The sequence below is a fragment of the Miniopterus schreibersii genome (assembly GCF_964146895.1).
Source record: "Miniopterus schreibersii genome assembly, chromosome: 19".
Taxonomy (NCBI): Eukaryota; Metazoa; Chordata; class Mammalia; order Chiroptera; family Miniopteridae; genus Miniopterus; species Miniopterus schreibersii.
In genome coordinates this window covers 39,144,609-39,160,974 of record NC_138119.1, presented here as the reverse complement: position 1 = coordinate 39,160,974, position 16,366 = coordinate 39,144,609, and the positions used below count along the sequence as shown (strand labels likewise).

Genomic DNA, 16,366 nt, shown 5'->3' with positions numbered 1-16,366 from the left:
CTCTTGCTTAAATGGTCAGTAATCTCCCTGCCTTCAAGCTTCACTCTGCCAACAGAGTTGAAAATTCCTAGCACTTCTGGAAGCTTCAGTGGCTCCCCAAGTGTGGGCAGTGTTCCTCAAACTTTCCTAATCTAGAAATTACCTGGGATGCTGAATCAAGTAGATTCCAGCTCATTCCTCCCTTCGGTCAGTGCATTTGTGAGAGGACCTGGCCGCCTCTGTTTTTAAAGTATTCTGGTTGCTTCCAGTGTTTACCAGACTCCTCTCCCTGGGCCCTGCTCTGTCCTCACCAGCTCTGGCCTGGACATGGGACCCAGTGTTCCTCACCTTCCACTTCCTACCCCGCTGCCTGGCCGCCCACTACCACCGATCAGCCTGAGAATCTCATGCTCCGTCTGTCAGACTTTTTCACACTAAGCATTTCTCTGTCCCCGTGGCATGTGAGACCTCTGAGGTGGCTGTCTTACCTTACAGCTCAAAGGACATGTAATAGGGATGCTACGTTATTTCTACCTGAGGGTGAGGAAGCGGAACACATACCCCTCTCTGAGTCCTGTCCTGAACTTGTGAGAGAAAAGTCAGCAGGTGGAGCTCAGTTGGATACCGACCACGGACGGGGCAGCCGGAGAGCGCAGTTCAGTGCCCGGTGATGACACGCTTTGTAACTGCGGCACAGAAGAGGATACCCATGACAGCCTCCCTGTGAATGCAGGGCATTAGGCTCAAGCTCACTGATACCAGGTCCCAAACTCAGATTGACCAGTCAGTTCTGTTCCTCAGGAGATGACTGAGCAGGGGAAAGCGAGGGCAGGAGGGGCCTCTGTAGCAGCCTCTCCATGTGGGACACCAAGTAGAACTATGTCCCCTAACACTGAGGGCTCCCAGCTGTGTCAGCCACGCTCTGGTGACAGCAGTGTGGAGCTGGAGCTCTTACCCAAGTGCCTCACTTTGTGCTCAGGCAAAGGGAATTCTGCCGCTCGGAATGGCTTCCATGCACTGGTCTGTACCTGTTCACGCACATGACAGTCATTTCCTTCTTCCTGTCTAAGGAAAGGGCAGAGTCGGCTGGTTGGCTGACCCGGAGGCCATGAAAGGTCCTGCCAGGCCTTGTCTCTTGCAGCCTTGGTTGGTGTCCCGTGGACGTAGAGGGTCAGGGTGAGGGAACAAGGCTCCTTTCCTTCTCCTGCCTCTCCTTTTAAGTGCTGTATTTCACCCAGTGTCTTTCTGGACAGAGCATCCCAGCTTGCCAGCTTACAAAGGCCAAAGCACTGGGGTCAAAGACAGATGGCCAGATGCCACACGTGTGAGAGACAGAGAAGGACATTGGGGCAGAGGAGGTGGAAGTGACGTGGGCTGAGTGTGCCTAATAAAGGGCTGTGTGACTTCATATTGCTTATGTGACTTTCACAAGCTGCTCAACTCTGCATGCTTTGGTGTCCCCATTTGTAACTATTTGCACCATAAACTATGACTGAGGAGCCCTCGGGAAGAAATAGTTCTGTTTCTTTCCCTGGGTTCCTATTGGCTTCATTACTGCTCATGTCAGGCAGCGAGTTGGGCTTTTCACAACCTTTCCTTCAATTTTAGTTATGTCTCTGACTGTCTGGGTTTGGCGCCCAGCTCTTCCTGACCGTGCTCGATAGAAAGAACATCCCAAACAGCCGGATTTTTGGAAAATCCATAGTTTTTATTTCTAACGTATACATTTGGAAAACTCACTTCTACTTGGAAGGGCAGGACCATGCATCAACTAAATGTGTGGATCCAGAAACGTCTGTGAAGGGCTTTGCTTCTTCCTCTGTTATTTCTGTATTTTTCCCCAATTGCTTACGCCTGTCATGGAGTGATGAACTATAACCAGTATTTCCTTTACTGCGGCCACCAGTCTCGTGTTTCATAGGAAGTTATTCTGTATTTGAGTTACCCTCAGTGCAATTTCACTGTCATTCACGATGGAGATGGTGGGATTTTGTTTGGGATTTTAATACACTATTTCTTTCCGAAGGTAATGAGCCCTCATTTTTCAAGGTAATGAGCCTGTAGCTGTGTGACTAGATGAACGGAGATTATTACCCCAGCACAAAAACTTAGTGAGCTGATTGATGGCTAAGTTAGACTTCCACTGTTCACGTGGGTGTGGCCCAGTTTCCGAAGCTTTTTGTTTAACATGTCAGGAGTCAAGTTTTGTGACCCGATCCACACAGTCTGTCCCCAGTATAGCCAGAATTTCAAGCCTTAAGTCTCCTTCAATTGTGTTTTCACAATTGGTTTTACCAAAGTAGCCTTGTTCCGTAGACATGCCCACGTACACATGCACTGCACAGATAGCCCACAGTGCTCTGGTAAAGGCCAGTCTTCACCCAGCTAGTTCCAGCAGCACGACCCAGAGGTCCTGTTTCCTAGTTTTATCAAGAGGAAACAAAAGTACACACGGAAGTTAGAAAGACTGACCTCGGGGCATGAATGACCCCCCAGATGCCCCAATTCAAAGGCAAGTTCTCAAGTGAGGGTGAGTGCAGTGATTGTCCCCAAGCCCACCTGTGGAAGAGGGCAGCTGACCACATGGGGTTAGCAGCTGAGCCTGCTGGTAACAGCCTCTTTGTTCCAGTCCAGCAAGTTTGTATTCTATATGAAATTATACTTTTCTATCCAAAGACATTATTTGTAATAATGGGCAACCATGTTAAAAATCTAGATTGGGTCATTAGGATCCCTGATGGAAGCTCTGAACAAGAAACCAGGGGAACCCCAATCATTTAAGAGTTTTGGGGTCTCCAATTTTAAACCTGCTTTTTGTAGCTTCAGATAAAATTCATCTTTAGGGGGAAGCTTATGGGCCTTTGGGTAAAGTGAGTGCTCACAGATAATTTGATGAGGGGTTCTGGTGAATGGGAGAGAGTCGGTATGTTCTCAATCAAAAGGATTTATTCCAATCCTGGTGGTATTTTTCCACTTTCGTTATAACTGCTGGGAATGCAGTGCAACTAAATTTATTCTTTTTCTATCCAGAGAAGATTCCAGAATCTCTCCTACAAACACTCTTTATGGCCAAGATGAACCCAGCCAAGTCTGGGTGAAATTCCAGAAAGGCCATGGGCTCCTAAGCAAACCCCAGAACGACTTGTCTGAAGCTTGTGGGTGAGGAGTGACCTCAGCCAGGGCCGGGTGTGGCTTTGGTAAGTCAGGATCTCCAAGGAGAAGGTTCCTCCCACTCCCCTGAGTGTTTAAGAAGTGCTTAGAAAACATAATTGTTAATAGGAACAGTTTTACGAGGCAGCCCTTGGGGCGATGTCCTTTTCTCTGCCTCCTACCCACCTTTCTCCCACCCTTGCCTCCCCTTCCTTCCTTTCCTCTTTTGTACATTACAAATTTTAATGTTTATAATATTGTATAATAAAAAACACACACTAAGAACAAACTTTTTAAGAAACCCAAAAGTTTCTGGTTTGAATTTTAATCTTTCATCACAGACAGGAAGGTAAAAAAGGAGTTGAGGCAGCACCCACTGTGCATGGGGACTTTCTGTGCTTTTGGGGCAGCCAGGCCCCTCCAGTTTCACAGCGTAAGCCTGGTGCCCAGGGGTGTGCGAGGCCTTGGTACTGTCTCTGTCCCATGTAGGCAGACATGGTAGAGGAAAGGCGCTCCTCTGCTCTCTGGCCAAGTCTGAGGTCCAGTGTGGCTGGATCTGGCCGACCATGGCAGGATGTGGAGAACACAACGGGAGAAGTTATAGAAGGAATGTGTGTGTAGGGGGGAGGGAGGCAGTCCTATGAGACCATGTTTTTACTCAGATCAGAAGCCAGGGAAGTGTGAGCAGATGGCTGCTGGGACTGCAGAGGTCCTTGGAGCTGCCGCTGCCCTGAGAGTGGCTTGACGGGCCAGGCGGGTGCAGGGAGGTCTGTTGGGAGGCTGTCGTCATCTTTGTGAGAGATGACACTGGAAACTTGCTGGAGAAGGTAGGGTTTGGGTAGGTTTGGAAGACAGAGCCTGTGGGATTTACTGTAGATTGCATCTGGCAAGAGAGAAGGTGACTAGAGGTGTCTCTAGCCGGAATCCCACATGTGCCATTCACACTGAGTTGAGGAACACAGGACATAAATGCACAATGAACCCAAGTACATGGCCATTCCTGTAGAGCTAACAGCATGCTGTGGACAGTCATCTAGCTGAGGAGACGTGGTGGCTGGACACGGCCAGGTAGGCGAGAATGCAGGCTTCGCACAACATCCATCGCCATGCTGGTGTCAGTGTAGGTCTGATGCCATTCAGGCTCAGTTTCTGAGGGATTTCCCCTGCTGACAGCACCACTGGGCGTCAGGAAGGCTCAGCACTAAGAACTCTACAGCAACAGGCAGCTGACTTCTCTGGCCTCTATGTCTTAGATGCCTGTTCTATCCTTAGGCAGACACCTTCCCTTTGGGGAGGCTTTGTTGTCTTATCTGGGAACTAAGGGAGGTGGACCAGATGACCGCTAGTCCACAGCCCTGGAATAGAACTTAAAATCTACTCTCCCACACCATAAAGACATACTCAGTTTGGAGAATGGAGGCATTTTATCTCTTAACTATCACACACCAATGCTCTTATCTACTTTCCTCTGGTTCATTCCATTCTGTTCTTTATGTTCTTCCTAAATTCCAGTTGTCCTCCCTTATCCACAGGGAATACACTCCAAGACCCCAATGTGTGCCTGAACCTGCGGACTGAACTCTGTATATACTTGTTTTCTCCTACACATACCTTTTCACCGAGAGAAAGCATTGTGGCTTCTCAGCGGCCACATCTGAATGGCCATTGTCCCCACTCGTGCTCTGTGGGGCCTTTATTAAGTAAAATAAGGGTGACTTGAACATAAGCACTGAGATACCAAGACAGTTGGTCATATAACCAAGATGGTTACTAAGTGGCTAACGGGCAGGGAGCATATGCTGGGTGGACATGCTCGGCAGAGGGATGATTCACGTCCTGGGTGGGACCTCGCAGGAAGTCTTGAGATGCTATCATGCTATTCAGACAGCACGAGATGTAAAACTTATGAATTGTTCATTTCTGGAATTTCCATTTAATATTTTTGACTGTGGGTAACTGAAACCATGAAAATCAAAACTGCAGATAAGGAGGGACTACCAGATAGTTTTATGGGGCTGTACTTCAGTAAAAAAAAATCATTTCATAGGGTGTATTCGTTATTTCACAATATTTCAAAACACATCCTGAGCTACAGAAAGTGGGAGTGTGGGAGGAGTGGTAAGCTGTTACGTCAGGATCATCTCCTGGGAGGATACGCTGCCCATGTCCTCAGACAGTTGGAGCCAGTCCTTCCACCACCCATGTGTCTCCTGGAAACAGTGACCTCAGGCCTGGCCTTGAACCTGGCCCTGAGCTGGGCCAGACTCTGGTGTCAGCATGCACTTCTGGGAAAGGGCCTGGGTCCTTCCAGAAGTTCATTGGCCTGCCTGAGGTGTCTGGTTTATCCCCCCAGCCAAGCTGAAGTATGTATACTCTTCTCATTGCCCATCTTTCATTTGTGAAAACTTGCTCCCACTTTGCTCTCTTTCCTTTAACAATATTTCCCAAAAGTCACTCCATGTAAGTTCATTTCCGTCTTTTGGGGGCAGATATATCATATTCCATGCCTTCTAGTACTTGTATGATTCCATAGTTAACACTTAGATCTCTCCTGTATTTGAAGTTTATTCTTGTGAATGGTGTGAAGATGGGTCTGTTCTTATCTTGTTCCAAGTGGCTCCTCAGTTGCTTATTAAAAAGTCAAATTTTTGTTCCAGTGGTCTGAGATGCCTCCTTTATGAGAGAGTACTTGGGCCTGTTCTGGGCCATCTAGTCTGTTCCACTGGTCAGTCTATCCATGTGCAGGTCCCACACTGTTTTGATTATAGAGCCTTCTCAGCATATTTTGATGATCGGTAGGCTTCTTATTGTAGCTTCTCTTTTTCAGTGTTTTCCTAGCCATTCTTTCATGTTTCTTTTTCCATGACCACTTTAGTATCAACTTAGCTAATTTAGAAATTTATAATTTAACAAGGAGTGTAATTAATAAATGAACTAGGGGTATTTTTCCATTTGATAAAGTACCTTGTGGAGGAGCATTTTACAGTTTTCCTCACCCGGGTTTTGCACGTCTTGTGTTAGATTTATACCTAATTATGTAATATTCTTTGTTGCTATTGTAAGTGGGATTTTCTCTATCATTGTGTCCTCCAAGTAGGTATTGCTTGTGTATATGAACACTACTGACTTCTGTCTGGTCAGTGCGTCCCTGCTGCCCTGCTGCCATCTTTGATTGAATCTTATCACTGATCCTCATAGCCAGAGTTCATCTCACTGATTCTCCAGGGTTTCCCAGTGACACAGCACACTCATGTCATTTGAAAATCAGGGTAGTTCCACTTACTCTTTTCTGATTGCGTTACCTTCATGGCCAGAGGGAACATCAGGCAATGCTCCTTGCCATTAGCTCTTAAAAGGCCATGTAGATAAAAAAGGTTTTAAAGTGTAGAAATAACTCTTCTTTGTGAGAAGTGTCCAGGTATTTATCTAGCAAGATGAGATTAAGGAACTAGAAAAAAAATTCAGGAAAAGGTAAAAATAAAAATTTGATTTTGTAATAGTTCGTTGAAAACACTTGTGCTGGGCTCCAATTCTACCTTTTTTTTAAAAAAAGAGACTCTTTAATAGTGTTTTTGCTCTTTATTTGTGCATTTATCTAGGATTTATAGAATGCCTGTAGCACTCCACACCCTACCTCAGATTCCTCCTCATTAAACATTTACTACACCCATGTGAAGTAGGCATTGTCCTCTTTATACAGGAGGAAATTGGGGTTTAGCAAGGTCAAATGACACATACCTTATAAGGGCTGAGCTGTGATTTCGAATGTGTCTCCCAGTTCTAATTTTTCTAAGCCCTCTGTATTTCTTTCTCAAGGAGTAGGAATGTGGAAGAGTAACAATCAGTATATTTTTGGAAAGCAACTGTCTTAAACTCTTCCCTTCATGGAAGGTGACTTTGTGGGCAGGCTTCTAGGTCTATGTGGGACCTGGGCATCATTCACGGAGTGGTTTTTCTTTTCAGTTATCATGGGAGATTTAAGAGAAATGTTCCTCATGGCATCAGGCATCCAGGCAACAAAAGGCTTTCCAGATGAAGGTGAGGTATTGGAGTGTCCGGGGGCTGGAACAGTGCCTTGACACCAAGGAAGCACTCAGATATCAAAAGTTAAGTTTATTTAGTATTTACTCTGTTCTATATTCCTTACTTGTGTTTCCCAGTTTAATCCTCACAACAACCCTAAGGGTATTTGTTTGTTTGTTTGTATTTTATAGAGGAGAAAATTGGTGCCCAAGAGCTACTGAGCTTGCCAGAGATCACAGCAATAAGGAAGCTGGAAATCTGTCTGCAGATAATGGGCGACCTTCTGGGGTCGTGAGAGATGAAAGTGTTCAAATTCCCGAATGTAAACCGCCAGCCGATCACCCAGTGTGAATCTGTTTCTTGATGCAGAGGCGATTTAATTTTGCAACTGACAAAGGCCTGTTGCACTCAAGTTGGAAGAAAGGCACCTAACTGCCTGGAATTCCTTATGTGTCTTGTTAAATCTAAGGGTGGACTTCTTGCAAAACCGTGCGAAGTGCAACCAGACTTCAAACGTACCCGCGGTTTCTAAGGGCCGAGCCCCAGCACGCAGCTGCCCGCCCGTCTCCCGGCCCGCGCATGTCCCGGCCCGCCCGTCTCCCGGCCCGCGCGTCTCCCGGCCCGCGCGTCTCCCGGCCCGCCCGTCTCCCTGCACCCGAGGCTGGGGCAGGCCCATCGGTGCACGACAGTCAACGCGGCCCTGGACCGCGCGGGGCCGACGCGCTCAGGCCGTCACCTAGTCTCCGGGCCGCCCGCCGCGTCTCCAGCGACGCTCGTTCGTGCCGGGGCGAGCGGGCCGGGCCTCAGGCGCTTAGGGCCGAGAACCGCGAGACGGCCCTCGGGGCGCCGCGGCACCCGGGAGAGTGGAGCCCGCAGTCCCGGGGCGCCGGCGCGCCCGCAGAAACCCGCGCCAGGAAACCCGCGCCTGCCGCAGCCCCGGAGAAGCCCGCCGCCCAGCCGCAGCGCCGGCGCCGGGTCCCCAGCGGGGCTGGGCTGGGGCGCGGGGCGGGGCGGGGCCGGGCTGGGGCGCGGGGGCGGGGCCGCGAGCGGCGCACGCCCAGAGCCGCCCGCATTGGTCCGAGGGCCGAGTGACGCGCAGGCCCCGCCCCCCGCGCTGGCGGCGCTGACGTGTCCGCGGGCGCTTCCTGCTCCGCGCCGCGTCGGGCCTGAGGGCGGGCTGGCGGCGGCGCTCCCCGCCCGGCCCCGGCCCCGGCCCAGCCCCCGCCCGCCGCCCGCCCGCCCGCCGCGGCCGCGGTATAAATGCGAAGCGGCGCGGGCCGCCGAGCCAGCCGGGCGGACACCGTGGCGCGAGGTCGGTCGCTGGGGCCGCGCTGCCGGGAGGGCCGAGCGGGCGGGACGGGCCGAGGCGCGGGGCGGCGCCGGTGGTCCTCCGAGGACCGGGACGGGGCCGGCGACCGTTACGGGAATCGGGGCCAGGGGTGGCGGTGCCCACGAGCCGGGTCCTGAGCGGTGACAGCGGTTCCGAGGGCGCTGCCCCCGGACGTGACCGCGGCGCGGAGCCCACGCACCCCCCGGCCTGAGTGGACGGCGCTGGGGGCGCGGAGGGCGGCGGAGCGCAGGGACGCGAGGGCCCCGACACGTGGCGGGGATGTGGCGTCAGGTCGCGGTGGCTGCGGGACGCGTGCGGGCGGGACGTGCCGCGCCCGGTGGCGGGACGTTGGGGTGCGCTCGGCGGCCTCGGGCCGGCCCCCTGAGTGCCCGCGGGGCCAGAGGCGCGCCGGGCCCGGGCGTGCGGGGCTCCCTGCCGGCCGCGGGCCCTGCGTCGCTGAGGAAGCTGCGTCCCGGAGCCGGTGGTCCCGCAGCTGCCATCTTTTGACACAAGCTTCAGGCTCTGTCCGCACTTCGCGCATCTTCGTCTTTTGCAAACTGCGGTGGCCCGTGGAGACTCCGTCCGCTGCCGGGTCGGCACCGGCGGGGAGCGGCCCTGCCTGGCCCCGCACGTCCGCCTCGGACAGTCGCGGGCAGGCCGTCTGTCTGTTGGACGCGGGCCCGCGCGCGCCTCGGAGGTCCCCCTGGCCGTAGGCCCCGCGGCCGGGCCGGCCGGGGCTGGGGTCAGAGCTGTCTGATTGGCACGTGAAGCCGGGTGGGCATCTAGGGCTCCTTAGAAGTTGGACGTTACCCGAAGTGTGGTGACACTGTGCTTGCGGCGGCGCAGGCTGCGGGAGGTGCGGGGGGGGGGGCGCGAGGGCTTCCTCTTCTTCGCTCCTGGCTCCTGCCTCCTGCCTCGCCTCCCCGACCTCGGACAGCCGAGGAATTAAAAGGCCTTCCTATTCATGTGCATAGGTTTCAGGAGCTAGGATGCCGTTACTTAGCTTTGAAATTACCCCGTATAGAAAAGACCGCTAGAGACAGGTTCACATTAAACTTTTCCATCCAGGAGGACTTTCCTAAGGCTGCTCTGTTTCTGCCTGCCCTCCTTGGGCATCTTCTTGAGCTCGCAAGCAGCGTCCTGTATGACCATGACCTCTGAACTCCCATCTCCAGCTGACCGTGACCCAGCGTGGAGATCTACCCTCCCACTCTGCATGCATCCCAAAGTCGGTGCCTGTCCTGTGTGTCCCCACTCAGGATATGGGACACTGCCTAGAGTTGTCTTTGCTTGATGCCTGTGATTCTATTACTCCAGTCTTGAGCTGTGACCCAGTCCTCTAGGTCCACCCTAAGAACTGCCTTTACCACTGATCGCACAGAGCCACCGTCATCTCTCGTTCACAGATGATTGGGTAGTTCCCCGACTGCTGGCTCCATGTGGCCTTCATTATGGTCTTTTTTCCCACAGAGCAGCAGAATGACCCTTTAAAACCTGAGCCAGACCAAGATATTGCCCTGCTCCAAATTCCCCACTGGCTTCCCGGGCCCCAATGTCCTTGCCTTGACCACAGGGCATTAGTGAAGTAGCCTCTGCTCATTTTTCTAGCCTCGTTTCCTGTCACCCTTTGCTTTGATCACCTTGCTCCAGCTGCATCAACTTTCCTGCCTGCCTTGAACAGGCCAAGCACCTGCCTGTCCTGTGGCTGCTGCTGCTGAAGGTTCCTCAGCCTGGAGGCTCCTCCCCAAGATGCTGATCACTGAGGTCTCAGTGAGGCCCTGCCTCACCACACCGCTGTCTGGAGTACCTACCACCAGCCCCTGCTCTTTAGCCCCATCACGCTTTACTTTTCTTTCTCTCTTTTTAAAAAAACTGATTTTAGAGAGAGAGGAAAGGGAGAGTGATAGAGAGAAACATCGGTGAGAGAGAAACATCTAGTTCTACTAGATGAAAGATGATGGACCCACAGCCACCTTCTCACCGACACATATGAATAGGTTTCTCTAAACGTTTCCTTGAATATGCAAAGATGCATTGGGAGGCTTTTAGAAGGAAAACTTTGAAACTTCCTAGCTGCCTCCTGCATGCCCCCTACTGGGGATCGAGCCCACTATCCAGGCATGTGGCCTGGCCAGGAATCAAACCGGAACCTCCTGGTTCATGGGTCGATGTCCAACCACTGAGCGACACTGGCTGGGCCCGCTTTGCTTTTCTTCATAGCACTTGCCTTATCACACTCCTGACACTGTTACTATCTCTGGTGCTGGAGTGTGGGCATGCATATAGTTGCTTTACCCACTGCTGTGTTCCTATCACCTGGATGAGCACCTGGCTGACCAAAGTACTCATGAAATATTTGTTGAGTGAATTAATGGCAATGGAAGTTTCAAAGTTTTCCTTCTAAAAGCCTCTCGATGCATCTTTGCATATTCAAGGAAACGGTTAGAGGAAGCTGTTTATACGTGTTGTGAGGAGGTGGCTGTGGGCCTGCCATCTTTCGTCTAGCAAAACTACCATCCTGATGAAAATCCAGCCTTTTGAAGCACTGTTCCTGTTCTGGAACACATTGATTCAGTTATTGTTAGTTCTGTTCTCACTGACTGGACTTTTCTCTCAGTTCTTGTAGCCTGAGACAACCTTCATCCTCCAAAGCCCGACTCTGGTAATGGCTGTGCTTGTGTTCAGGAGGCTGTGGCTCAGCGGTCTGGAGCACACTGCATTTTAGACTAGAGGACGGAGACAGGGCTTCCTAGGTGCCAGGGATGGTTAAGTGCTTTGCATTGTATTAATACCTCAGTCCTCTTCACCTTACAAGACAGTACTGTCTTTGTCCTTTCTTTGCAGATGAGGAAAATCAAGGCACAGGAAGACTAAATAACTTGCTCAAGGTCGCAAAGTTAGGAGACAGGAGCTGGGACATCACCCCAGCCAGTCTGACCCCGAGCCCATGCTGGTTACTACCCCAATTGCATGTGAGACCTTGAGCTGAATGGTTAGTATTTCCTCTGCTTTTATGAGAGACATTGTCGTATTGTGGAAAGGTCTTAGGCATTAGGGCCAGGGTCAAAATTCTGGGTTGGAATTCCTGTTTTTCTGTCTTCTAGGGCAATTACTTAGTCTCTTTGAGCCTCATTTTCTCATTGGTTGTAAGGGTTATTTTGTTTATGCCTTTGAGCCTTGTGAGGGAAATTTTATTGAACGCATCTGCTCCTTGGCTCAAGCAATAGAATCAGGAGTAAAAGTTGGTTCTGTTTGGTTCCCCAACCCATAAAGACTCACTTTAGGCTGGATGCAGTGTGTGAGGGGCTTCTGAGGATGGCTGGGTTCCTAGAGATGGAAGAGACTGAAGGAAGGACATGGAGGGTGGGTTGGGGTCTGAGGTGACAGCACGGTAGAGCCGCGTCCCACTCATAATCAGCAGGCTCTCATTTTCACTTCATGTACAAGCCTCAGTGTGGGTATGAATCAGTGGTAACTAGGAAAGTGTGTTTTACAGGGGGTACCATTCCTTTCACATTCGAGTATTCTGTCCCCGAAGTAGATCTAAATAACAAACAAAATATAAGCTGTGAATAGAACACACTCAGTCTTACCTGCTCATGTAATGAGAAGTGGATTTTATAAGAGGAATCGTGGAGCCAGTCTGTTACTTCAGTTTTGGGGGTCATCTAGCTAAGAGAAAAATATCTAGAAGTTCTGTGTCTGTCTCTGTTGGATTATAATGTCTTTCCCAAGTTTATTTTTGAGTGAACACTGTTAAAGTCACTTCCGAGAAGTTTCTGGTTTTGCTCAACATTCCCAGTGTAGAATAAAGAGAAACAGTGCTTTTAAAAGGAAGTGTTTACCTGTCCTGTGAAGTTCCTCACTGTGTGTCCTGTGCCTCTTTTTCCTTTCTCCACTTCACTGACGTTTTTGCAAAGCAAGTCAGCTACAAGAACATCAGTTGTGTCTGTCTATTTCTGAATAAATGCCATATGAATGTGTCTTTCTTGCCACCTTTCTCTTTTATATGCACACACGCACAGGCACACGGATAGTCTTCTTCTCCTGACAGGCAGTGCAGCTTGATGGTTAAGAGCATGACTTTGAGAGTCATCTGTTGAGATTGGAATCCCAGCGCTCACTAGTGGGGAGCCCTGGGAAAGTGGTCTCTGTGGCTCCATTTCTTCCTGTAAAGTGATCCTAGTAGCAGTGTCTGCAGTCGTTCTGAGGATTAAAGACACAGTTTCTGCAGGGCAGTTAGGATGGTGCTGCCTCTGCGTTGTAGATGGTGTTTGATGTGCGGTGGTCCTGCCCAGGTAGATACTGTTTGAACTGCGTGGACACTGCCTCACCAGTCTCACTGTGGCATACAGTGGGCTGTTTCCTTGGTGCCTTCATGTCTTTTCCTCTATCCTTCAGGTCTGAGCTGAGCAGTCTCCGTCCAGTGATGATTCTTCACAGCGACCTCACCTCACAGTCCTCCCTCCCTCCCTCCCTCCCTCCCTCCCTCCCTCCCTCCCATCGCCTTTGGTTCATTGTACTGCATTGTCGTCCCTTGTTTTTCTGCTTCTGGTTGTCTTCTCTCTAGGCCTCTGTTCTCTCTGTTGTCTCTGAAGCAGGTGACGCTGCCGGTTTAGAAACATGCTGTTGGGTTCCTTTTCCTGTTATTCGCCTTCAGGTTTAAATCTCTCTACTTAATCTTCAGAACCCTTCTTGGTTCAGCCCTACCCATGTCCCTTCCCATCATTCCACATAAAATGCCCACATTTTACTGCCCTGCCTCCCACACATGCCTGCTTCTGGTGGCCACCAGCTGTGCCTGTTCCTAATCTTATCTTTGTCATCTGCCTAGCCCTCCAGGCACAGCTGTGTGTGCTTCCTTCCACTGTGAACTCTTTCATTTTCTCTGATAACCTAGCTGATTGCCTGTTTCCCCGTTCTCTTCTAGTGCTAGTCAGTTTAATGTTTTGTTGTATTATCACAGATGCTCTTAAAAAACATTGTCTTACCCATTGGCTCTGTGTGTATTGCTTGTCCCCTTAAGGGTTCAGTTTTTAGTAAAGATAATGCACATGTTTTTATCCCTTCTCTGCAGAAGTTGCTGTTGAAATAAAATATTTTTCATGAGTATAGGTGGTCCTGTTTTCTCAAGTCTTGTATTCTGAATACAGTGGAGTTATTGCCATCATTAGAGATAAAAGGAGAACACTCGAAATATTAGGCTGTCAGACATTCTTTTAGTGGCAGCTTATGGTCAGAGGAATTGTACAGAGGAGAGGTAACTACACATGGTAGCGGATGAGCCGGGATTCAGTCTGGGCTCCTGTCCTAGCTCCAACAACTGAATGAGACCATGTAGGTGAAGTGCTTAGTGCAGTGCCCGGGATATAATGGAAGTGTTGTCTTACAACTTGGGTGCCTTACAGACACTGGCGGGAAGGCAGAAGTTCATTTTAGGAAAAACTCATCAGGTTTTGAGGCTGGACTTTGACCTGCAGTTGATTTCTTTTCTCTTGTAGGTTTCTAGGTGCAGAAATCACACCTGTTTTCACAGAGCTTGGTGCCCAGAGCATCATGAATGTCAGTGACCTCAAACTCAGGTTGTCCAAAGCTGGACAGGAACACCTGCTACAGTTCTGGGATGAGCTGGACAAAGCCCAGCAGATAGAACTATATTCAGAGCTCCAGGCCATGAACTTTGAGGAGCTGAACATCTTTTTCCAAAAGGCCACTGAAGGATTTAACCAGTCCTCCCAGCAAGAGAAGGTGGATGCGCGGATGGAAGCTGTGCCCCGGGAGGTGCTGGGCAGTGCTACTAGGGATCAAGACCAGCTCCAGGCCTGGGAGAGTGAAGGTACTGGCAGTGAATGGTTTGTTCCGAGGTTTGGGTGAGATGCGCTGACTGTGCAGTGTCTCCCATTGTTGGTCCCTGCGTTCTCTGTTCATTCCTGGTGCCCGATTCGAACCACTCCTCTTTCAAGTCTTAAATTGCCTCTAGTCTCTTCCTTCCTCAGTTTTCGTACTTCTAGGTTTTCTTCCCGAAGCACAAGTTACATGTTTATGCTGCTTGAACTATAAACACTGTCCCCACCTGGCCTGAATGTGCCCTTCAACCCTGCCTCCGCTCTTTCTCTCCATGCTGCTGGCCGCACGTCGTTAGGCAGGCCAGACGGTTCTCCTCCGAACATTTGTTGTGCCTCCCTCCTCTTCTCATGCTTGCCCTGAGAGGGCCAGCCTTTGGGCCACCTGTGAGGCCCTTTCTTGAGCTCTGCCACGTGGGGAACTCATACCCCTTCTCTAAGCCCCACCATGCACTGTCTGACCTTGACTTCTGTGTCCTAAGTTGCAGTTATTTGTCCAGGCTTCTCTTTCATTCCACCTGTGGTAAGAACTGTTTACACCTGTCTTCACTGCACTGTGACCTGCAGAGCAGCCATGCCATGTCCTGCTCGGCTATGTGTCATGTAGCACTTAGAACAGGGTTTTGAGTTACTAGTTGGTAAATAATGTTTGTTGAATTGCCCGATGCTTTTCCTTCTAAAGCAGATCATGAACTGTCCCAATAACTAGTACTAGTTAATGCTTTTGAGAATGAGAAAATAGCTCAAATCTTGCTTTTTTGGTGGAGTTAAGAGCTGTGCTTTTTCTAGTCTACCCCTTTCTGAGTAAAAGGCTGACTAGCAGCGCAGCCTATACCCTTGAGTGTTGTGCTTGTTCCCCGTCAGATCGGGCCTCATCTTCTCAGTGAAAAGGCTGGACTGATTCTGTTCCTTCCTAAAAAACATTATTGCAAAAGTAATATCAAAATATCAGGAATACTATGGAGAAATTGCCTGTAACCTCATCAGATCCTTTTTTACTTGCTCCCACCACAGCCTAGTACTTGATTATATACGTTTACTGTCCTCGATGTGCAGTAGTATTACGGATACAATCTTGCGGGTCTGCATTTGCACTACACACGGCTCTTTTTTTGGTAATCCTCACCTGAGGATATTTTGTCCATTGCTTTTCAGAGACAGTGGAAGGGGGCGGAGAGAGAGAGAAAGAAACTTCAATGTGAGAGAGACACATCAATTGGTTGCCTCCTGCACGCATCCTGACTGGGGCGGGGGATCAAGCCTGCAACCGAGGTACATGCCCTTGGCCAGAATCAAACCCGAGACCCTTCAGTCTGTGCGCCGATGCTCTAACCAGTGAGCAAAACCAGCCAGGGCATGGCTGGTTTTTTTTTCCAATATGTTTTTATTGATTTCAGAGAGAGGAAGGCAGAGGGAAAGAGAGAAACATCAATGATGAGAGAGTGTCATTGATCGGCCTCTTGCACACGCCTTGCTGGGGATCGAGCCCACAACCTAGGCGTGTGCCCGGACTGTAAATTGAACCATGATCTCCTGGTTCATAGGCTTAACCACTGAGCCACACCAGCCGGGAGGGCATGGCTGTTCTTATTTTGTTGTTTGGCACTCCCTGCCCCTCACAAAAAAAGAAAGATAATTGCCATTATCAACCTTCTGTATAGCTCTCCGTATCTTTCTCTGGGCTTACAGATTTACTGGTTTTCAAAATGTGCTCCAAAGAGCCCTAGAGCTTCTACTCCTAGGAAACTGTCTTGTGTCTCATTTAGGGTGGGGGAGCAGAGTCTAAATAGGTGGGTCTCCAACCCCTTCACCTCCCACTACAGGAGCAATTCTACTTGACTCGTTTTATCTGTATCTGATCTTTGCATGAGTTTTATTTAAAAGAGGTTAGAGATGAAAAAACATTGAAATTAGTTGGACTATCTGCAAAGGCAACTCTAAAATGCTTGGCTGTGAGTAACCTAGCTTCTTACTGAGAGGAGGGCTCACCACTGAGCGGTGAGAGAGTGGCTTCCGAATGGGCCTTCTGGATGGAGATACT

At 50.1% G+C, this 16,366-nt stretch overlaps 1 protein-coding gene across 4 annotated transcripts in view; it reads left to right on the top strand.

Moving 5' to 3' along the window:
- Positions 1–8,310: 8,310 nt before the first annotated feature.
- The window catches only part of UAP1 (UDP-N-acetylglucosamine pyrophosphorylase 1), a 29,029-nt gene continuing 20,973 nt past the window's right edge, over positions 8,311–16,366 (top strand). Inside the window, exons 1-3 of one of the 4 annotated variants that reach the window (XM_081121422.1) lie at positions 8,370–8,464; positions 11,327–11,474; positions 13,984–14,318. In XM_081121422.1, the coding sequence (XP_080977548.1) occupies positions 14,039–14,318 (280 nt within the window). In that variant the 5' untranslated portion in view covers positions 8,370–8,464; positions 11,327–11,474; positions 13,984–14,038. Of the gene's footprint in view, positions 8,465–11,326; positions 11,475–13,983; positions 14,319–16,366 lie in introns of all 4 variants that reach the window. The other 3 variants (XM_081121424.1, XM_081121423.1, XM_081121425.1) reach the window with 3 other exon arrangements.